This window comes from Vulpes vulpes, chromosome 15 (assembly GCF_048418805.1).
Source record: "Vulpes vulpes isolate BD-2025 chromosome 15, VulVul3, whole genome shotgun sequence".
Lineage (NCBI taxonomy): Eukaryota > Metazoa > Chordata > Mammalia > Carnivora > Canidae > Vulpes > Vulpes vulpes.
In genome coordinates, this window is record NC_132794.1 from 92,164,612 (window position 1) to 92,187,913 (window position 23,302).

The 23,302-nt window shown below is 41.5% G+C and overlaps 1 protein-coding gene across 16 annotated transcripts in view; it reads left to right on the forward strand.

Annotated features, from left to right (window-relative positions):
• The first annotated feature begins 3,411 nt into the window (after positions 1–3,411).
• Positions 3,412–23,302, forward strand: part of GBF1 (golgi brefeldin A resistant guanine nucleotide exchange factor 1) — a 121,790-nt gene continuing 101,899 nt past the window's right edge. For 10 of the 16 annotated variants that reach the window (XM_025992748.2, XM_025992755.2, XM_025992752.2 and 7 more), the window contains exons 1-3: positions 3,460–3,740; positions 17,447–17,552; positions 20,237–20,303. In XM_025992748.2, the coding sequence (XP_025848533.1) occupies positions 17,457–17,552; positions 20,237–20,303 (163 nt within the window). In that variant the 5' untranslated portion in view covers positions 3,460–3,740; positions 17,447–17,456. Of the gene's footprint in view, positions 3,741–17,446; positions 17,553–20,236; positions 20,304–23,302 lie in introns of all 16 variants that reach the window. The other 6 variants (XM_072739856.1, XM_072739857.1, XM_025992768.2 and 3 more) reach the window with 5 other exon arrangements.

Consider the following 23,302-nt stretch of genomic DNA (forward strand, 5'->3'; position numbering starts at 1 on the left):
AGGGGTCCGGCCGGCGCGCCGCCAAGAAGCCCGCCCCTTGGCCAATCGGAGGTACTCCTCAGCATCTGGGCCACGCCCTTCCCCACGTGGCTGAAACCTAGCTGAGCAAGAACGTTTTGGCAGAGTCCAGCGGGCGAGAGTCTAAAGTGCCCGGAGGCCCCGTGGATGCCGGGCCCGGCGGCAGAGAAATGGGGCCAAGCCAACACCCTGAGCGGTGTGTGCAGTGGTGCTGGGGTATAGGGCAGCCGGGGCGCCACGTGGGAGGGCGCACGGGCCGGGAGAGGCCACCGGGTTTCAGCGCTTGGTTGCCGCTCAAGTTTCGCAGATTTTCTCCACTTGTCGCTGTCTGTCTCTCAGCGCTTTTGTTTCTGCTCCAGTCTTCTCACATATTGACTTTTTCTTTCCTGTTCTTTCTCCTCCGCCCTTTTGCTCTTGGTGTTTGTCCCTCTCCTTCCTCCTCTGCCACTTTGAAAGGCTAATTTACCTTTCTCTGTGCTCCTCTTTTTCTTCACATCTTTCTTTTTTCCTCTTCTCTGGCTATCTCCCGCTCTGTCCCCCCACCTTTCCTCTCTTCCAAGTAAGATGGCTTCGTGGAGAAAGCAAAGTTTGGAATGAGGCAAACCCAAAGCAGCATTCTAACACCAATGTTTTAACCCTCCCACCATCACCGAGTGACCTTGGTCAAGTAACTTAGCTGTCACTCCTCTTCTCCCACCTACATCTCAGAATTAAAGGAAGCACTCGCTGGATGTCAGGACTTATGCTGGGCACTCAGGCCTGGGTGGCTCCCCCATTAGTCTGCACCCTTGGCTTGCCCAGGCTATGCTCTCCCAGCCTTAATAGGGCTAACTTCTCCCTGGTGACACCAGATTCAGTCCTGTGGGCAAGGTGTGGGCTTGGTGCTTGCTAGGTAGGGAGTTGCAAGGGACAAGACAGTTGTCCCAAGAAACACGTGGAGTCAGACTGGGTAGCTAGGGTTACCCTACTTAAAACCCTGCAATGGCTCCTGATTGTCAAGATAAAGGCTAAACTGCCTAGCCCAGCATACAAGACTTTCGGCACCTGACACCTGACCTTGTCTTGTTGTTATTATTGTTGTTAAAGCATGGGGACAGGACCCATGGGCAGGAAGAGCTGCCTGGACCTGATCATGTCTTACTCTCCAATCTCCTGTGGTTTCCTGCACATCTCTGGCTTTCTGACAGTAACATATTTCCAGTCTTCATCTTGCCAACTCCTACTCATTTTCTTAAGTTCCAATCAGGTTTTATTTTCTCTGAGAAACTTTTCCTGAACTCCCAAGGTAGCCAGATGTCTAGCTTCTTGCTCCCATAATCCTCTTACACATACCCTCTATTAGAGGTCAGCTTATATGATGTCCTCTATGATCCTAAGATTGGGGAGGGTAAGTACTATGTCTTCCCTTATATTTCTATTCCTAGGCATAATGTGGGACTCAGTACTGAAATCTAAGAGGGAGATGTTCTGCCTGGTAAGACGATGGGCATTGTAATCTTTCTCCTCATTTGTCACACAATCCCATTCATGCTTTATTTTTTATTTTTAAAAAGATTTTATTTTTAAGTAATCTCTACACCCAATGTGGGGCTCAAACTCATAACCTTGAGGTCTAGAGTTGCATGCTCCATTGACAGAGCCAACCAGGCACCCCAACTATTCATGCTTTTTGGTTGATTAATTTTTGGAGGTATATGAGAGTGGAGATGAAGAGGATAGGGAGTTGTGGTCCAACTAGGATATTCCAGTTGGCTATCCAGGACCTCTCAATCTGAGACAGGCCCAGAAAACCAAATCCCAGTTTTCAAATGAAAGTGGAAATGGTTCAGGGACCCCTTGGTGGCTCAGCGATTGAGTGTCTGCTTTTGGCTCAGGTTGTGATCCCAGGTCTGGGGATTGAGTCTCACATCAGGCTCCCTGTAAGGAGCCTGCTTATGCCTCTGCCTCTCTCTGTGTGTCTCTCGTGAATAAATAAATAAATAAATCTTAAAAAAAAAAAAAAAAGAAAGTGGAAATGGCTCAGGTGTACTGTGGAAAGAGTTACTAAGGTGGTTGTATTTCTTCCTCTGACTCTGGGTGAAAGATCTGGACCCAGAGTTCAGAAGCCCAATGTGCAGGTGCAGGGAGCTGCTGAGTTCTTTAGGTCTGATGTTCAGTCTTATGGGCTCTTCAAATTAGAGGAATCTAGAGCATCCCCATGTTACTATGGAGTTTCTCTGGATTTGGGTCATCCATACATGGGAAGAAATGGAGAGAAAGTTGGTATCTTTTTCTATTCCCTCAGCAGTCTCTTCAGGTCTACCCAGACACCTGCCCAGTAGATAGGCTGAGAATTCCATCATTCAATCAGCAAGGAGAAAATCCATCCTCCTGTCTTCTTCCCACACACTCTCACTTCTATGTATTCTAAATATCCTGGAAACTCTATCATCTCTTGCAAGGGGAGAGACCACTGAGGGTAGAAGAGTGAAGACTGGGGTGGGCATCTAGTCCTTAGTCTTCTCAGCATTTCCAAGGTAAACAGGAAAGGCTTCAGTTTCCTGTCACTGGTGATGTTGGCTAACCCCCCATGATTACCTGTTTTCCAGGTAGGTAAGGAGCGTCCAAGGCTTAGTATGAGGAGCGGAGCTGGGAGTCACAGCTTGATAAACTAAGGTGTAAAAGATAGTGAGAGGCAGTGAAAAGGAGAGCTGGACTGAGGGTGAGGAGACCTGCGTTTGTCTATCTGCTCTGACGCTAACAAGCTATGTGAACCTGGGGGACATATTTTCACACTGGGACTCGGTTTCCTCCTGCTCTGTAAATTGAGACCTGAATCAGAGATCCAAGATTACTGCCTCCTCTCATTTTCTCTATTTCTGGATGATAGGAATGGGGCACAAGACACAGAGTTGGGATGGGACACACACGTGTAATGAGAAGCTAAACAGGGCAGGCAGCCGGGACGGTGGGGGAGGGGAGGTTGGAATAGATTGAGGGACCGGTCCTAGGACAGAGAGAACCCAGAGATACCTCGACAGTAAGTGATCCTAGGTGACTTTGATGGGAGGTGGCCGGGGGTGGGCAAGGGAGGGAGGTGGAGGGGAGTAGGGTCGCCCGCTCAGGCTCTCAAAACGAACCCCGCCCCGTTTCTAGCAAATCATAGTTTTCCTCCCCATAATGCCCAGCAGCCACTGCTAAGCCGCGCACTGCAACCGAGCTCTACCTAACTCCACCTCTCTAACCGCCCAGCACAATTTCTCATTTTTATTGGCTTCTGTAACTGTCACTCAGAGAATCCTTGTATCCGTTGGTTGTCCCCTACCTACCCTTTTCTTTCCCTTGTAATCTCGCCTCCTTAGGCTGTACCTGCCCCCCTCAGCCAGTTTCCTTCTCTGATTGGGTATCCGGAATGCCACTTCTCACGATACAAAGCTATGATTGGCTGTGCGCGCCAGGGCTCGCGCAGTTACCAGGCAGCGGGCTAGACTGAGGCTAGTTACCACGTCAGTGAGCTGACAGGGAAGGTAGCCGGCTCCACCGCTCGTTCCGGCCGATTCTTCCTGGCAGTCTGTGCGGTCTCTGACTTCGGTCTCAACTCCCAGGAATCGGGCTCCTTCCCTTCTCCCATCTGCCACCAGAGCCGGGAGAGTCGCTTAAAGACGCCTTCGGGGCCTGGGCTGGACATGAGCAGCGGCTGCGGGTCCTGGGACTAGGCCCCGCCATTTTGGATCCGCTGACAGGTCAGCGAAGTCTCTTCTTAGAGTTCCAGTGTCTTGAAGGCCGCCCTGACATCACCATAGGGAATGAGGGGAGGAGGGCCCTTACGTTGGACGACGTGGGTGGGTTAAGGACGCAGGGGAAATAATAAGACAGGGAGAGATTGTTGTGGGAGGGAACTGGGAGGCATGCAGGGGGCAAAGGTCAGGCCCCTGCGGCTGGAGGGGCGACTTGAGCTCTGACTTCTGATCCCTTTCGGGTGCCCGAATCTTTCTTCCTGTGTTTCCAGGCTTAACTTAGCCTTCAGCTCCCCTCTTCTAAAGCTTTCTGTATCTTGGAGAGCCCAGTCCTCAAAAGCTGAAAGCAAACCTAAGGAACGTTGTATCTACTTTTTAGGGTTGATTTTTAGACTTTAGGTATGAGAGTCTCTGCAGATCCTGTACAGCGTCCACTTCTGTGTGACTGCCTCATTGAGGCAGCTGTGAACTGCTTCATTAATACTGGATGATGAGCTAGTGCAACCTAGACTCAGGTAGTGAGAAGAGGTGTGGAAGGATTGAGGCCAGTCTTACGGAGACCTGGGCTAAGAGAAGACTTTCCACTTCTGGGGTAGCTCACTGCCAGTCTGTGTCTGTATCTAAACACTGGACTTATCTTCTGAGACTCTTTCTTCCTTTACACAATCTTTTACGGATATTATCTTCTGGTGTATGTTTTGGTTGGCATTTCCCCACAAGGTCTTCTCTTCATTTGGCCTAAGGAGATGTTTAATCACAAGGGAGCCACTCTATTATGACATATTTGGCTGAGAACAGAGAGGGATTTGGGTATTGGTGAAGTTTGGTACTGTTGGCCTATTATTTTTAGCGGGTAAAAAGAGTCATGAAAGATGTTCAGCTAATTTAAAAGTGGTAGAGTCAGGGCAGCAGAGTGAATGATGGAGCATAACTCCCAAGGAGTAGTTTATGGCACTGTAGTGACCTTTGATAAACTGCTATATTGTAAAACTACCCAAGGGTAAAGAGTGCCTTCAGAAGTGAGGAATAGTGTGGTGTTTTTTAATGCACAACATAGAAATTTTTATGCCTTTAATTCAGGTATGTAAGGCACTTCTGGGCCATATGGGAGGATACAAAGAGAGAGGTCTGTTTTGGGATTATTCTGTTTAATTTACCCACGTCTTAAAAGCAGTAGCATATATGCAATAGCCTACCTAGAGCATAAGGTAAGGATAAGGAGTATCAATTTAATGCCTTTCAGAAAGCAATGGACACTCAGTAAATGTTATCTGTACCAAGGATTAGTTGCAGTATGTGATCCTGACTCGTGGCCTGGTTCTGGCCTTGGCAGTCAGGATTTTGCATGGTAAGGTAGTGACAAGGAGGATCAAAACCTCACTGTGTTAGAAGGAAAAACTATATGGGATCTACAGGGTCTAAACTCAGTTTCATCCTACCTAATGCCCTTTGCCCTCCTGAAATTGTGTGTGTGTGTGCGTTGGTGGAGGAATAGCATTTTTTGTATTTATTTGTTTAAAATAAGTAGGATGGAAGTGGTCCAGGAAACAAGTTTGTATTTTAACTTGCTGATCTAAGTTGCAGAATTTCTTAAAAAACAAACAAACAAACTAGAAAGAGGCTTATGAAATGACATAGCCTAGGAAGTATCCAGGTTTGATAAGTTCACCTGGCTTGATGTGCCCTGTTGAGCCCTGTTGAGTTGATAGACTTTGCAGAATAGTAGTCTAGTATTTCAGTAGATAGTATGACCAGTCCGGCGTCTTTTCACTTGGGCCCAGAGGTGACTCACACATCAAAGATTTCCCTTGTCTTTACCAAAAACTCATTTTCTAGGTAGGAATAGTTTTTCACCTGCAGCCCTCACCCCACATCAGAAAATTTGTTCTTCTTTTGTATGTCAACCATACTCTAATTTAAAAAAAGAAAAAAGAAAATTTGTTCTTCAAGACTTGAATTTGAGCTAAATTGCAAAGGTGGCTGTAGATAGACAGTACCTTCTAATCTTTTTTTTTTTTTTTTTTTTTTTTTGCCAAGGGTAACAAAAGTCCTTCTAATCTTGACAGTGATGCTTATTGGCTCAGTAGGAGCTCAGGTTGTAGACACATCTCCTCATGAGTAGCCTGGCATCAATCCCAGTTGAACTCTCAGTTCTCAGAGCTCCACTACTATTTTACTTCCCCAGTATTCCAGAATGCAGGATGACTGCCACTTTAAGATAATAACCTCACTGAAGGGTACTTTGACTAGTGTGAGCAGTAGAGAGGTAAAAGATTCAGCTTATGCTTTTAAGGAGACTCACAGTATTTATACAGTACTCTCTGAAAGGATCATCCTAGTCTTTGTTTGCCACTTCTGTTGATTGATCACAGTCTGTCCCTGTAGTTCAGTGTGACTAATTAGAATGATTCTGCTGTTCGGGTAATGGTGGAGTTGAGTTGAAGGGAGAAGGGGAGGTTTGTTTTATCACCACGCTGGAAGGGCTTGTGCAAATGTAGTCAGCAGCTGTTTGGCTTTTATTGTTCTTTTTCTGTACTTCAGTATGTTCAACAGCAGTTGTTTAATTAAATGAAAACATAATAGAGCAATGTGTTGATTTGGAGCCCCAGTCATAGTGGAAGTGATCATGGAAGTAACAATTTATTAGTATCATATAAACCAAGGATTGCAAACTTAAATGCCTGAGTATCAGGCAGGTAATGTAAATGAGTGATGCAAGCCAGGTACAAATATATTAGGATGTAGCGGGGACTATAGTGTACTGGAATGTGGCACAGTATGACCTGTCTTCCTATTTTTTCAGGAGAAACTTGAAATTCAGATCATTGTGTTTTAAACTCTTGGCAACTAGTTAAAGTCTTTTAAAGCCTTTTTGAGATAGAATAAAATATGTCTGTGAATTGTATTCTACCCATCATCAGTGGATGATGACCCCTAATATACAAGATAAGCATCCTTATGAGACTTAATCATTGTAGTTCTTTATGTATAATTACACAGGCTAACTTTTTTCTTTGTCCTACTCTGTAAATTGTCACCCTTAGTTGTCACCTTGGGTGCTCTGTTAAAAGAGGAGTGAGAAAGAGAAGCTCTATTTCATTTTTCATCTCTAAGTAGAAAGGATATTTTTGGACATTTCTTAGTGGGTTACCTTGTGTATAGTTCTTGGGATAGACTCAGAATCCCCATGAAGGAGGTGCCATGGCAGAGCTGAGGTACACTAGTCACCTGATTATTGGGTTTGGGAGGATTTTCCAGTTGTGGCCTCTCAGGGCACCAACTCTTCTTAGTTTGATTTTCACTTATCTCTACTCTTTGGGTAAATTTCTTGAACCCAGTAAGTTGTTTACTAATTTAGTAATTCTTGGTCACTCTCCGTGCTTTATTAGCATAAGATATATTCCTTGGCCAGCTCTGGGAATCTTACAAGTTGCATCTCTGGTGTTTCTCTGGGATGTTTGAGATACTGAGTAAAGATAAGCCTTGGAACGGCCAGTTGTGGGTCATTTAGCTTCTGCCCTCTCAAAAAGCCCATTAATTTTTTTGGTTTGCACAGCTCTGTATTATACATCAAAGCACCATGAAACAGACAAACAGTTATTGCCTTTGGAGAATCTAATTTTTTATTGGGTAAGGACAACTTTTTTTTTTTTTTTTTTTTTTGAGAGTGAGAGAGAAAGTGAGAAAGGGAGAGTGAGCATGAGCAGGGGGAGGAGGAGAGGGAGAAGCAGACTCCCCCACAGAGCAGGGAGTGATGAGGGGCTCCATTCCAGGACCCTGAGATCATGAGCTGAAGGTAAATGCTTAACCAGCTGAGCCATCCAGGCGCCCCTTATTGGATAAGAACAATTTTAAAAGCAAATAAGAGAAAAGACCCTTAAACAATGGTATACCAATAACATCTCTTGGGGCACCTGGGTGGCTTAGACAGTTAAGTGTCTGCCTTCAGCTTGGGTCATGATCCCAGGGTCCTGGGATGGAGCCCTGAGTTGCTCCCTGCTCTGTGGGGAGTCTGCTTCTCTCTCTTCCTCTGCCTACCGCTCCCCCCGCTTGTGCTCTCTCTCTCTCTGTCAAGTAAATAAATAAAATCTTAAAAAAAAAAAAAGACATTTATTTAAAACCAAAGAAAATAAGACCCAACATACATATATGAAGAATTGACAGTTAAATAATTATATATTTCAGAGAAGAAATGTGAACATTCATATAGCACATGAGGAGACTTCAGGAAAATAGATGTGAAAATAGAATAGACTGGTGGGTAATGTGGGTTCTTTTTGTCTATAGAGTAGCCTGTGTGGAATTTGTAACTTCTGATAGGGAAACAAATATGGGATGCAGAAAGGTTTGCCTGCCTGGCTTAGAATCCTTGTTTTCTATGAATTCATTGTTCTCACAGGAGTTGGATGTGAGCTGCACTGTATTGAAGAGTCAGTCTTTGATATTAGTTTATCCCTTTGTTCATTTGCTCTTTGAGTATTTATCATTTATCTTACAGGCATTGCAGATAAAAAGGTGAATAAATCATGATGTCTTCCTGAGATGCTTATAGACTCATGGGAGAGACAGACTAAATGAATAAGTATAAATCAATATAAGTTCTTTAGAGCTATGTACGGTATAATGGAATGACAAAAAAGGAGTCCTTATACTCTCTGGAGGTAGTGGGTTAGCTAGGGAAGGTCTTAGGTATTATAATAACAGGTAATTTTTGGAGGGTTTATTAAATAGTGCTCTTGCCATACTAGGTGCTTTACAGTCTTCTTATGTAGGCCTCACAACAAACAGATGAGGAGGTACTACCTTCATTTTGCAATGGAGAATTGTAAACTGAAGCTCAAAAAAGCTAAGAAACTTGGCTAAGATCATAAAGGTAGTAACGGTCAGGACTGTTTTGCTTCTGAAGCTTGTTCTTGTAACCACTGGTATTCTGATTTTCACTGACTTTTGGAATGATTGATTGATTATTATTATTATTATTTAAACATTTATTTATTCATGAGAGACACAGAAAGAGACACAGGCAGAGGAGAAGCAGGCTCCATGCAGGGAGCTGGATGTGGGACTCGATCCCGGGACTGATTCCAGGATCACACCCTGGGCTGAAGGCAGGTGCCAAACTGCTGAGCCACCCAGGCATCCGCCCCCCCCCCCCAAATATTTAAAACAGAAAAGGAGCAGCAAGTGTAAAGACAGACAACAGGGGATCCCTGGGTGGCTCAGCGGTTTGGCACCTGCCTTTGGCCCAGGGCACGATCCTGGAGTCTCGGGATCGAGTCCCGCATTGGGCTCCCGGCATGGAGCCTGCTTCTTCCTCCTCCTGTGTCTCTGCCTCTCTCTCTCTCTATGTCTATCATAAATTAAAAAAAAAAAAAAAAAAAAAGAAAGAAAAAAAAGAAAATAAAAGGACAACAAAGACCATGACTTTAAAAAGAAGGAACTTGGGATCCCTGGGTAGCTCAGCAGTTTGGCCCTTGCCTTTGGCCCAGGGCGCGCTATCCTGGAGTCCCTGGATCTAGTCCCACGTTGGGCTCCTGGCATGGAGCCTGCTTCTCCCTCTGCCTGTGTCTCTGCCTCTCTCTCTCTCTCTCTCTGTATCTATCATAAATAAATAAATAAATCTTTAAAAAAAAAAAAGAAGGAACTTGTGATGGTCTATGTCATACATGCAAAGAATATGTATAGTGTATATGGGGCATCAGTATCCCCTACCCAGCTTAAAAACAAAATGTCGCCAAAACAAAGCTGCTTGTGTGTCCTTCCCTGTTAGTCACATTCCCCCTCCCGCTGGCCACTATTCTCAGAATTTTTTGTGCGTTTCCCTGATGTATAGTCTTAACTGGAATTGCTGAGATATGGGATATGAAGTTCTTCAATTTTGCAAGATAATGCCAAATTGTAACCCAGATGAGTTGTATCAGTCTGCATACTCACCAGCCACTTGCCCTGCATTTTTTACCAACTCCTAGTATAGTCAAATTAAACTTTTTGTTCTGTAAAATGGTGTCTCATAAACTTTTTTTAAAAAAGATTTTATTTATTCATTCATGAGAGACACAGAGAGAGAGGGGCAGAGGCACAGGCAGAGGGAGGAGAAGCAGGCTCAAGGAAGGGAGCCTGATCTGGGAATCGATCCTGGGACTCCAGGATCACGCCCTGGGCCAAAGGCAGGTGCTAAACCACTGAGCCACCCAGGGATCCTGGTGTCTCATAAACTTGTTTTATAATTGTCTTGATTATCAATGGAGCTAATAATGTTTTCATATATTTCTTTGCTGTTTGTGTTTCCTTATTCTGTGAAATGCCTTTTCATATCTCTTGCCAATTTGGGGGAGGGTCTATTTGTATAGTTCTCTAACAGTTTATATTATGGATATTGTTTCTTTATTAGTTATATGTGTAAGATATAAGATATTTTCTCCCAGTTTGTGACCTATCTTTTCCCTCTTTTTCATGGTGTTTTTTGAACAAATGTCTTTAATTTTAACATGGTTTACCAGTTTTTTTTTTAATGGGTTGTACTTTTTCCTGTTTAGGTGCTTCTCTCTTATGCTGAGATTATAAAAATATTCTCATATATTCTCAAAATTTTCAAAATTTCTTTTTTACATGTTAATCTTTAATTCATTTGAAATAGTTTTTTTTTTTTTTTTTTTTGTATTCCATGAAGTAAAGATCCAATTTATTATTTCTGTTTCTCCTGCTTTTGTTTAGATTTAGAAGGAGTTGCTTGGGATCCCTGGGTGGCGCAGCGGTTTGGCGCCTGCCTTTGGCCCAGGGCGCGATCCTGGAGACCCGGGATCGAATCCCACGTCAGGCTCCCGGTGCATGGAGCCTGCTTCTCCCTCTGCCTGTGTCTCTGCCTCTCTCTCTCTCTCTGTGACTATCATAAATAAATAAAACTAAAAAAAAATAAAAAATAAAAATAAAAATTTAGAAGGAGTTGCTTGATAGAGTGACTCCTTCTCTTTGGATCCTTTTGGGGTGAGTAACTGGGATGCCACAAAGCACCAGGGGAATGCTATAGACTCAGCTTTATTTTTTTAGATTTTATTTATTTATTCATGTGAGATACAGAGAGGCAGTGACATAGGCAGAGGGAGAAGCAGGCTCCCTTCAGGGAGCCTCATGTGGGACTCCATCCCAGGACTCCAGGATCACGACCTGAGCCAGAGGCAGATGCTCAACCACTGAGCCACCCAGGTACCCCTAGACTCAGCTTTAAATAGACAGTACTTTCAAAGAATATGTGTGGCTTACAGTCTCTGGACCAGTGGCTTGTCTGGCTGGGGATGTTAGTTGCTGCTTATTTGGTTGTTCCTTTCAATGTTATTTCTGATACAAGATAGACCTTAAGTTCTTTTTTGCCATATTTATATGAGGTCTCTGCAGGCCTTTGTGACCTTGTGACAAGGGGTTCTAGGCTGTTGGCCTGCCAGGTAGCATGTAGTTCATCTGAGCTTCCCATTTGAAGCTGATGGGCAGATTTCCTTGGGAGAATCCCTCTATGAGGAGACAAATGCTCAGAGGCCTGGCAGGAGATTAAGCAACTGTGTATAATCTTTGAAAATAATTCTTCATTCTCTAGTTGTTTCTTTTTTACTATGAAAAGAAGCTTGAGACGATTTTTTTTTTTTTTTGCTTAGATCTCCATTGTCTTAGAAAGTTGTTAGCTTTTGGTGCTTAATAAAATTTTTTAAATATTTTATTTATTTATTTATGAGAGAGAGAGAAAAGAGGGACAGAGACATAGGCAGAGGGAGAAACAGGCTCCATGCAGGAAGCCTGACATGGGACTTGATTCTGGGACTCCAGGATCACACCCTGAGTCAAAGGCAGATGCTCAACTGCTGAGCCACCCAGTCATCCTAGTGCTTAATAAATTTTGATAAAATGACAGGTTGATTACTTCAGTTGGAATCCCAGTTCAAAATTTATTTCCTCCAGGAAGCCTTCCAAATAGCTGGTAGATCTTTAATCAATTAATTAATTAGCACTTTAAAAAAATTTGTAGTATAGTGTTGTTGTTTACCTGCTGCTGTGTTATTTTCAGTATGGGTGTTTTCTCTCATTCTCTGAGTTCTTTGAAAGAGAAATTAAATATTGTTATAATGTCTCTTTATAGGCCTTTTAAAGATTTTATTTATTCATGAGAGAGAGAAGGCAGAGACAGGCAGAAGGAGAAGCAGGCTCCCTGCAGGGAGCCCGATGTGGGACTTGATCCTGGAATTCCGGGATCATGCCCCAAGCTGAAGGCAGTTGCTGAACTGCTGAGTCACCCAGGCGTCTCCAAAATATATACTTTTTTTGCTATTTTATTTATTTACTTTAGAGGGAGGGGGAGAGAGATTGCAAACGGGGTGAGGAGCAGAGGGAGAGGGACAAGCAGACTCTGCTGAGTGCAGAGCCCAACACAAAGCTCAAGCTTACAACCCTGAAATCATGACTCCAGATGAAATCAAGAGTCAGACACTGACTATACCACTCAGGTGCTCCCCAAATATTTTTTATAATAGTAGGTATTCAGTATACATACTGAATAATAACTATGTATTGAAGGCCCTCCATGATATAGCCCACATTTGCTGTTTTAGCTTTACCTCCTATTATTTATTCCCCTAGGAATAATATTCCAGCCAGTCTGGAATAATCATGATCCCCTAAACACCTACTGAATTTTCCTACCTATGAGCCTTTACCCTTCCCATTCTTCCCTTATATTTTTGACTGTTGGATCCTGTCTGGCAGCACCTGGGTGACTCAGCTGGTTAAGCATCTGGCTCTTGATTTTGGCTCAGGTCATGGTCTCTAGTTCCTGAGATCAAGCCCTGTGTAGTCTGGCTCCATGCTCAGCCTGGAGTCCGCTTCTCTCTCTCCCTCCCTCTGCCCCTCTTTTCCTCATTCTCTTGCGCTTGCACTCTCTCTCTCTCAAGAAAATGGAATCTTGTTTTTCAGTTGCCTTCCAGAGCCCTCTACCAGAAATAATTTTCTTTGCTCCAGTATTGTGACAGTATGTATTACTCATGCATCGGAGATATACATGGGTTTGTGTGTATATGTATGTGTTTTATCTAATCTACTAGATTATAAATTCCTTTTGGGTGGGTAATGACAGTACTGTATGCTGTGCCTACTCTTTTGCTTAGCATGTATTAGGTAATGTCTGACCGAAGTAAATTTTAGCTAATTAACTTTGATGGCTGTGCCTAATCATTTACAAATGGAAAAATACAACTACTTTTCACTCTTCTAATTATTTTTGTAAATATTTATTTATTTTTAAAATATTTTATTTATTATTCATGAGAGACACAGAGGGAGGCAGAGACATAGGCAGAGAGAGAAACAGGTTCCATGTAGGAAGCCCGATGTGGGACTCGATCCTGGGACCCTGGACTCATGTCCTGAGCCAAAGGCAGACGCTTAACTGCTGAGCCACCCAGGCGTCCCATAAAGATTTATTTATTTTAGAGAGAGAGAGTGAGTGTGGTCACAAGTGCAAGTGAGTGTGGTGGGAAAGGCAGAGGGAGAGAATCTTCAAGCAGAACTCCCACTAAGTGGAGAGCCCAGCTTCAGCTCAATCCCACCATCCATGAGATCATGACCTAAGCAGAAACCAAGAGTTGTTCGTTCAACCAACTGAGCTATCTAGGGACCCCTTCACTATTCTAATTTAAAAATAGGTAACATATATGTGTGACACAAAACTCAAGAGATACAAAAGAATATATGGAGAAAAGCAAGCCTTCCTCTCATCCTTGTTCCCCACTTCCCTTCTCTAAGAGGCAACCTCTGTTAGCAATTTCTTCAAAATCCTTCTAGAGATATAGAGCATATTATTCATCTTGCCTAAATAATTTAAGAAAGGAATGATACTAAAGATTTTATCTTTTTCTTTTCTGATACTTTGACTTATTTTTGAATTTGTTCATCTTCTATTTCTTGGTTCTCCTCCTTATTGTTCTGTATGTATTCATTGTTGAATCTTTTCAGAAGAGAACATTGTGTGCCTAGGGCATTTGGAAAGTAGATAGGGACGCCTGCGTGGCTCGGCGGTTTAGCACCTGCCTTCAGCCCCGGGCATGATCCTGGAGTCCCGGAATCGAGTCCCCGTCAGGCTCCTTGGATGGAGCCTGCTTCTCCCTCTGCCTATGTCTCTGCCTCTTTCTGTCTCTGTCTCTGCCTCTCTCTCTCTGTCTCTCATGAATAAATAAATAAAATGTATTTTTTTAAAGATTTTATTTATTTCATGAGAGACACACACAGAGAGAGGAAGAGACATAGGCAGAAGGAGAGGCAGGCCCCATGCAGGGAGCCCGATGTGGGACTCGATCCAAAGACTCCAGGATCACGTCCTGAGCCGAAGGCAGACGCTCAACTGCTGAGCTACCCAGGCGTTCCAAATAAAATCTTACAAAAAAAAAAAAGGAAAGTAGATGGTCTTCTGGGACTAACTTAATTGTTTCTTTCCTTTTTTAAAAAAAAAAAACCTAGTATCGGGGGATCCCTAGGTGGCTCAGCGGTTTAGCGCCTGCCTTGTACTCAGGGTGTGATCTTGGAGTCCCGGGATGGAGTCCCACATCGAGCTCCCTGCATGGAGCTTGCTTCTGTCTCTGCCTCTCTCTCTCTCTCTGTCTCTCTCATGAATAAATAAATAAAATCTTAAAAAAAAAAAAAACAAGCCTAGTATCTTTTAATTATCATTAAGGTAAATGTATTATTATGTTGGATTCTCTTGTGGATTTGAAGGTGTTATGGTCCTGACAAAATTTTTACCTGTCCTTTTCCCCTTTATTATAATGCTTTTCATACTTCTTGCTTTCTGAGGGCCCTGTCTTATACAAAATATGCAAATAGTACTACTAGAAGGATGTATTTTTTTCTGTGTATCTGTAGCTTATTTTCTTTTAGATCTGACTAAACTCTGTAAATACCTCATGGGCAGAAATGACATCTGATCTCTTTCATCATTATTAATTTTAAATTATTATTGATGGTATAAATTGATGGAATAAATTCTCCTTGTAAAAAAATTAAAACATTGTAGTAAGGCTACAAATGTCCTCTGATTACACTCTGATTTCATAATACCTTCTCTAGAGATGACTATGGTTACTGAGTTTGGGGTACATCTACCCAGACCTTTTAAAAGAATCATTTATTTATTTATTTGAGAGAGTGATGAGCAGGGGGGTGGGGGTCTGGGGACATAGAGGGAAAGAATCTCAAGCAGACTCCCCACTGAGCGTGGAGCAGGGTGGAGCCTGACGTGAGGCCCAATCTCACCCTGGGATCATGACCTGAGCCGAAATCAAGCATCAGACACCCAACCGAGATTCCCAGGCATCCCCTCTCTCTGAATAAATAAATAAAATCTTCTCTGCCCCTCCTCCCACTCGTGAATTCTCTCTCTCTCTCAAATAAATAAATCTTTAAAAAAAAGGTGGGGGGAGGGTCCTTGATACCAAGAACAACCCTGAGTTTCTACTATTCTCATTATTACTGGGAAATTGATTATTGTTGTTTTTTTTTAAGATTTTATTTATTTATTCATGAGAGATAGAAAGGCAGAGACATAGGTAGAGGGAGAAGCAGGCTCCCTTTGGGGAGTTTACATATGTATATATTCTCTATTTACTTATGTATATATTATCTGGACAAAATACATTAAGTACACTTAACTACATGGATAACTCAAACATAATGTTTCAAGGGAAAAGGTCAAATTGCAGAAAAATACATGCAATATTATATTAGTTACATAAAGTACAAAAATATGCAGAATAATGCTATATGTTATTTAAAGATATATATCAGTGAAGCAAAAGCATGGAACAACATAAAAGTTTAATAAATATCAGATTTAGAATAGTGAGACCTATGGAAGAAAGAGAACAGGATATGATTAGGGAAAATTTACAGAAACTTTAGTTGTACTATTCTTTATCTGGATACTGGCTATTCTGTTGCTCTTTATATTATACTGTGTGTTAAATATTGCATAATATTAAAAACAAAAATCTGGTATTTTATGTAGGGTGGGTAGGTTTTTGTTTTTGTTTTTGTTTTAAGATTTTATTTATTCATGAGAGATGGAGAGAGAGAGAGAAAGAGGCAGAAGGAGCAGCAGGCTCCATTCCATGCAGGGAGCCCAACTCGGGACTCAAGCCCTACTCGGGACTTGATCCGGGGTCTCCAGGACCACATCCCGGGCTGAAGGCGGTGCTAAACCGCTGAGCCACCCGGGCTGCCCTGGTTGGTTTTTACATAAATGGTAACATAGGGTCTTGTACTCCAGTTCTGTTTTGTTTTTTCATTCCATATGTCTGAGAGCTCTTTCCATGTCTTATTTACTTTGTATCCTTAGTACTATGAAAGATGTCATATGCATAGTAGGTGCTTAGTAATACTTGTGGAATTCTTTCTTCCCTTATCCTTTTTTTAAAAAATTTATTTATTTATGATAGTCACAGAGAGAGAGAGAGAGAGAGAGAGAGAGAGAGGCAGAGACATAGGCAGAGGGAGAAGCAGGCTCCATGCACCGGGAGCTTGAGAGAGAGAGAGAGAGAGAGGCAGAGACATAGGCAGAGGGAGAAGCAGGCTCCATGCACCGGGAGCTTGAGGTGGGATTCGATCCCGGGTCTTCAGGATCACGCCCTGGGCCAAAGGCAGGCGCTAAACCGCTGCGCCACCCAGGGATCCCTCTTCCCTTATCCTGATAGCCTTACTGTTTTAACTTTCCTGGAGCCTGATATAAATGTTTGACTATATGCCTCCCTCACCCTTCCCTGTCTGCTTTTTAAAATTTTGTCCTTATGAGGAGGGTTTCTAAATAATGTAAAGTGGAAATGGTTTTTTACATGCTCCTAGGGTTTTCTCTATGCTAAGAAGATACTCTTTTTTTTTATATATGTATATATTTTCACCTGGAAGAAAATTAAGTATCTTTTCTAAGTGCTGTTCTAGGCAGTGCGCGTGCGCACACACACACATATATCCTATAATAATTCAGTTGGGAACACTTAAAGTACTAAAGTAGTGTTTTAGCTTCACTTCAGAGATTCATACAGAAGCAGCTTTAAAATGAGTCTACCTGTCAATCTAACTTATTAGACAGTTCCTGCTATAAGCAAGTGAACTTGACTTTTCAGAACTTTTCAAAGGTTGTATTACTGCCACTATCCAGTTTTGTAGAGCTGACTTGGTAGAATGGATGTTGTCTATAAGCTGACATTCTAACTGTGGTTCTAAACCAAGGCTATTTTTCTAACAGCTTTCGTTCTTTTCTTTTCACTTGACCTTTTATTGTTACTTTGAGGGAATAAAGAAGAACAAAGGGAAAATCTGAAATATGTCTTTAACTAGTAACACAGAAGTATCTGCATACCTAAAATCCTCACAGGAGAGGTTTTGGGGACAGTTGGCTTTGAAGAATTTGATATGCTTGCTAGAGATTGCTTTTGAGAAATTTTCTGGATTGATATTTTTTGAGTTGTATCTTGAACTTCTGGAGACCTCTAGGAGAGCCAGGTAGCTGGATTCATAACATAAAATAGACTTCATCCTATCCTAGTATTACTGATGGGGAATCGTGATACTGAGAAGTTAAATCATAATTTTGACATTACCAGGTACTGGTAATGGCCATTTAAATGTGGGTATGCTCTGAGTAACCAAATATTAACTAATTTTTCTTTGAACTGTTTTGGTAGGTTTGCCAGGATGGTGGATAAAAATATTTACATCATTCAAGGGGAGATTAACATTGTGGTTGGGGCAATCAAACGAAATGCCCGATGGAGCACTCATACTCCACTGGTAAGTGGGGAATGGGCAAGATATCTTGGTCACTGAGTTGTAAGGGATCTAATGCATGGTTAAAACAATAATTATGGACGTCTGGGTGTCTCAGTGGTTGAATATCTGCCTTTGGCTCAGGGTGTGGCTCCCGGGTCCCAGGATCGAGTCCTCCCATCAGGCTCTATCTATGTCTCTGCCTTTCTTTTCTTTTTTTCTTTTTTAGAATTTGGTGGGTTTTTTTTTTTGTTTTTTTTTTGTTTTTTTTTTTTTAAGATTTTACTTATTTAAGACACAGAGAGAGCGAGGCAGAGATACAGGCAAAGGGAGAAGCAGGCTCCATGCAGGGATCCTGATGTGGGACTTGATCCTGGGTCTCCAGGATCACGCCCTGGGCCGAAGGCAGTGCTAAACTGCTGAGCCACCCAGGCTGCCCTGTCTCTGCCTTTCTTTTTGTATCTCTCATGAATAAATAAATAAAATCTTAAAAAAAACAAAAAAAAAAAAAACCAAAGCCATAATCAATTTCCTAGTAATAATGAGAATAGTAGAAACTCAGGGCTGTTCTTGGTATCAAGGACCCCCCTTTAAACATTTATTTATTTGAGAGAGAGAGAGAGAGGGATGCACGAGTGGGAGGATGGGCAGGAAAAGAGAGAGAGGGGAAGCAGACTCCCCACTAAGTGAAGAGCACTACATGGGGCTTGATCTTGCAACCCTGAGATCATGACTTGAGCTAATCAGGAGTTGGATGCTACTGATTGAGGCACCCAGGCACCCCTATCAAGGACCCTTCTATTTTATTCTAGCTAATGTCAAATTTATAGGCTGCTTTTTTTTTTTTTTTCCTCTGGGACCCAAAAGATGATAATTATTCTTCTATTTTTGTAGACAACTGAAGGTAGCACTTGAAACCTCTTAAATATGCCTAAAAATGTCAGAAAGATGTTTTACCTTCAGATTCCCTAGGACTATAATTAGCTATCAAATTGATACATGGAGGGACATCTGGATGGCTCAGTGGTTGAGTGTCTGCCTTTGGCTCAGGACATGATCCTGAGATCCAGGATCGGGTCCCACTTCAGGCTCCCTGTGAGGAGACTGCTTCTCCCTTCTGCCTATGTCTCTGCCTCTCTCTCTGTAACTCTCATGAATAAATAAATAAAATCTTAAAAAAAAAATTGATGCATGGAGTGTATCTTATTGGTAGTACTCCTTGGGAGTATATAGAGCAGGCTATATATTGCCAATCCAGATGAGTAAGAAACTTAACCTGTTGTAAAGCTGACTTTCTTTGTTGCATATGCATATTATTCAAGGATATTTTTTGCACAGTTGTATAGAATTGTATTTGACATTGTAAAAACAAGTTTAGACATTTCCAGCCTGGTGAATATATGTATATGTGTTTGGAAATTTCTCATGTTCATTTATAAAAATGGATTGTTTAGGGGCGTCTGACTGGCTCATTCTTAGAGGGTGAGACTCTTGGTGTCAGGGTTATAAGTTTGAACCCCACACTGGATATAGAGGTTACTTAAAATGATATGTGGAATATAAGAAATAGTGAAAGGGATGATAAAGGAAAGGGGGAAACTGAGTGGGGAAAAATTAGAGAGGAAGACAAACGAGAGACTCCTAACTCTGGGAAACAAAGAGTTGAAGAAGGTGAGGTGGGTGGGGGGATAGGGTAACTGGGTGCAGGCATTAAGGAGGGCACATGATAAAATGAGCTCTGGGTGTTACACTATGTGTTAGCAAATTAAATTTAAAAATAAAAAATAATAAAATAAAAGTAAAATATTAATAAATAAGTAGATAGATAGATAGATAGATAGATAGATAGATAGACAGATAGATAAAATCTTATTGTTATTATTTTAGTAGGTTCCATGCCCTGTGTGGGGCTTGAACCTACAACTCTGAGATCAAGAGTCCCATGCTCTACTGACTAAGCCAGCCAGGTGCCCCAAAAATAAGATCTTAAAAAAATAAAAATGGTTTAGAAGTGAGAGTGGAGTCAGCAATGTCTTTGAAATGAATATGTATGATTATATAATGAGTATGAAGAAGGAGAAGAGATGGAATAATACATTATCTTCATCTTTTGGGGTACTGTAACAAAGTACCACAGATTAGGTGGTTTATAAACAAGAGAAATTTATTTCTCACAGTTCTGGAGACTGGAAGTCCAAGGTCAAGATGCCAGCAAGGTCAGGTGAGAGCCCTCTTCTAGGTCTCAGACTTCTTATATCCTCACATGATGGAAGGAGCAAGGGAGCTCTCTTGGGTCTCTTTCATAAGGGTATTAGTTCCTTCTGGAGGCCCTAATCACCCACCTTTTAGAGGCTTTTACCTCTTACACCATCACATTGGACAGTAGGATTTTTACATATAAGTTTTGAAGGGACACACATCTTCAGACCATAGCACATGTAAAGACCCTGGCAATCTATGGTAGCTAGAGTGCTATGGTCATGGTATAGACTAGTATTTCAGAATTTACTATTTTAGGTAAGCCCAGAGTATCTTTATGAAATAGGAGATAAGGGAACTGGAAAACTGAACCATGGCTAACTTTCTTTTCCTCAGAAGGGAAACTTAATTGTTGGATTCAGACAAAGTGCCCTTGATCTGTCTGTTATTTCCTTTCTCTTTATCTGATACTGACTTTTTTTTTTTTTTTTTGAATCAATGTATTACAGGATGAAGAACGGGATCCTCTGCTGCATAGTTTCAGTAATCTAAAGGAGGTTTTAAACAATATAACAGGTAAGTCCCCACACCTAAATAGGATTATTTATACTAGTAGAAAAATACGTGTTTGATTTATTGCAGGAATGAATAAACTTTTTTTGTAAGGAACTATATAGTAAATATTTTAGGTTTTGCAGGCCGTATTAACTGTGCAACTGCTCAGTTCTGCTATTATAGCTCAAAAGTAGACATAGATAATACTTACATGAATGAGTGATAAATAAAAATTTAAAAAAATAAATAAAACAGAACAAGCCAGGTTTGGCCCATGGGTGTAGTTTGCCCCTGGTTTACTGCATTGCTGATTCTTTTCCTTGAGTTCCCTAGTACAATGTCCCACTTTACTGGGGAATCAGTGTTCATACAATTATAAGCTCCCTTTATTGTTTGAGTTATATGAAGTTATTTTTGGTTATTTATGGTTTTAACTACTTTCTTTTTCTACCTCTTGCATGCCATGAGGTAGGAAGTTGGTGGCACAAATGAAGTTTTTATTACTTTTTTTTTTAAAGATTTTATTTATTTATTCATGAGATACACACACACACACACACACACACAGAGAGAGAGAGAGAGAGAGAGAGAGAGGCAGAGACATAGGCAGAGGGAGAAGCAGGCTCCATGCAGGGAGCCTGATGTGGGACTCCAGGATCATGCCCTGAGATGAAGGGAGATGCTCAACCGCTGAGCCACCCCGGCATCCCAGAAGTTTTTATTACTTATTTTTACAAGTGAAGTTTTTAGTACTGACAATGAAACCTTTCTCTTCTAGAATGTTGTTATCAACTTTTAGGGCCTTAATTCTTAATACAAATCTTTCAATCTTCATGTGTTCCCAGAATCATTTGTCCTTTTTTTATTCCCTGTTTTCCTAATTATAATAACTTAATGTAATATTTATATGTTTAGAATTTTCAAAGCTGCTTTCGTGTTTATTACCTTATTTGACTTTTACACAATTCTGTGAAGGAGCATGGCAGATATTGTCCCCTATTTATGAATGAAGTTGAAGTCCGGAGAACATTTTAAATGATTTAGCTGAGGTTACGTTGATCCTAAGAGCTGGAGTCAAAAACAGAATGCTGGCCTGGTTTCGTGCCCTGGTCTGCATTGCTTCTGTTCATACAGTTAGAGGAGGATGTATACAGGAAGTACATCCTGTTAGTTATATGTTATGTGTCAAGAGGAGGCAAGTCTCAGCACCTTTGGGTTTTTCAAGGGGAGAGAGTGAAAGGGAAAGCCTCAGAGCTGTGTTCCTCTGTCAACCATAAAGGGGTTTTGCAATATACTTGGAATGCTTTTTAACTAGTAATGTATCTAAGACAACAATTGAAATAGTTTTTAGGTTTCTGCAAGTTAAGTAAGCAGTAAATAAATTTTCTCCTTTCATGAGAAATGTAGGAGAATATCTGGAGAAAATTTTCTTTTTACTTTCTTAAACATGGGCTTGCTCCTAGGGTTCCTTCCCTACATGTTTTCTTTAAAGGAGCGATTTCACTCAGTTGAAAAGCATTGGAAATGTTAGCCAAGGATCAAAGTATAGAGGAAGTGGTTGTTAGCTGGTTAGGATTAAAGCTGCAACTTGGTGGCCTGTTCTTGTTTTATAGCCTGCATAAGTGACTTGGCTGCTTTAGGAAGTTGGCTACTTGCACAGAAGTTTTGCTGTTTGGTTTTTTACAGATAAAGTTTACCTATCCCATTAGAAAGAAAATGTAGGGGATCCCTGGGTGGCTCAGCGGTTTAGCGCCTGCCTTTGGCCCAGGGTGCGATCCTGGAGTCCTGGGATCGAGTCCCACATCGGGCTCCCGGCATGGAGCCTGTTTCTCCCTCCTCCTGTGTCTCTGCGCCTCTCTGTCTCTCTGTTTATCATAAATAAATAAATATTAAAAAAAAAAAAAGAAAGAAAATGTAGTGAATGGGTATTTACAACGATTTTGGTGGCCAAAGTTCAGTGAGTAGTAGGTCCTTGAATAATATGGATTTGAACTGTGTAGGAACACTTATCTGTGGGGGACACTTGGGTGGCTTAGCGGTTGAGCATCTGCCTTTGGCTCATGGCGTGATCCTGGAGTACCAGGATTGAGTCCCACATTGGGCTCCCTGCATGGAGCCTGCTTCTCCCTCTTCCTATGTCTCTACCTGTCTCTCTGTCTCTCATGAATAAATAAATAAAATCTTTTTTTTTTTTTAATAAAATCTTTTTTTTAAAAAAAAAGGAACACTTCTCTGTGGATTTTTTTCAGTATATACAATATAGTACTGTAAATATATTTGCTCTTCCTTGTAACTTTCTTTTTTGAAGATTTTATTTTCAAGTAATCTTTGTACCCAATGTGGGGCTTGAACTCACAACCCTAGGAGCAAGAGTTGCATGCTCTACGGACTGTGCCAGCCAGCATCCCCCCACCATGACTTTCTTAACATTTTCTTTTCTCTAGCTACTTTATTATGAGAATACAATATATAATACACATGACAAATGAAATGTATATTAATTGATTGCTTTTGTTATTAATAAGGTTTCTGGTTAACAGGCTATTAGTAGTTTTGGGGGAATCGAAAGTTATACATGGATTTTCTTTTTTTTTTTTTTTAAGATTTTATTTATTTATTTGAGAGAGAGTACAAGCAGGGGAGCGGCAGAGGGAGAAGGAGAAGCAGGCTCCCCGCTGAGCAGGGAGCCCAATGTGGGGGTCAGTCCCAGGGTCCTGGGATCATGACCTGAGCCGAAGGCAGACACTTGACTTATTGAGCCACCCAGGTGCCTCATACATGGATTTTCAACTGCAAGGATGGGCGTTTTGGTATGCCAAACGCATAGGTTGTTAAAGGGTCAACTGTACTATCTTTTAAGAGATGTGAAGAGAATTAAACATGTTAATATATTTGGAAACATTTGACAATTTACATACAGTGAGGTATTGGTATTATTTGTGGTTGAAAACACCCTAAAAAGGCTGAAATCAGACTGGAGTAGCCTTGTAGGCTTTTTGGGCACTCTGTAGACCTTGAGG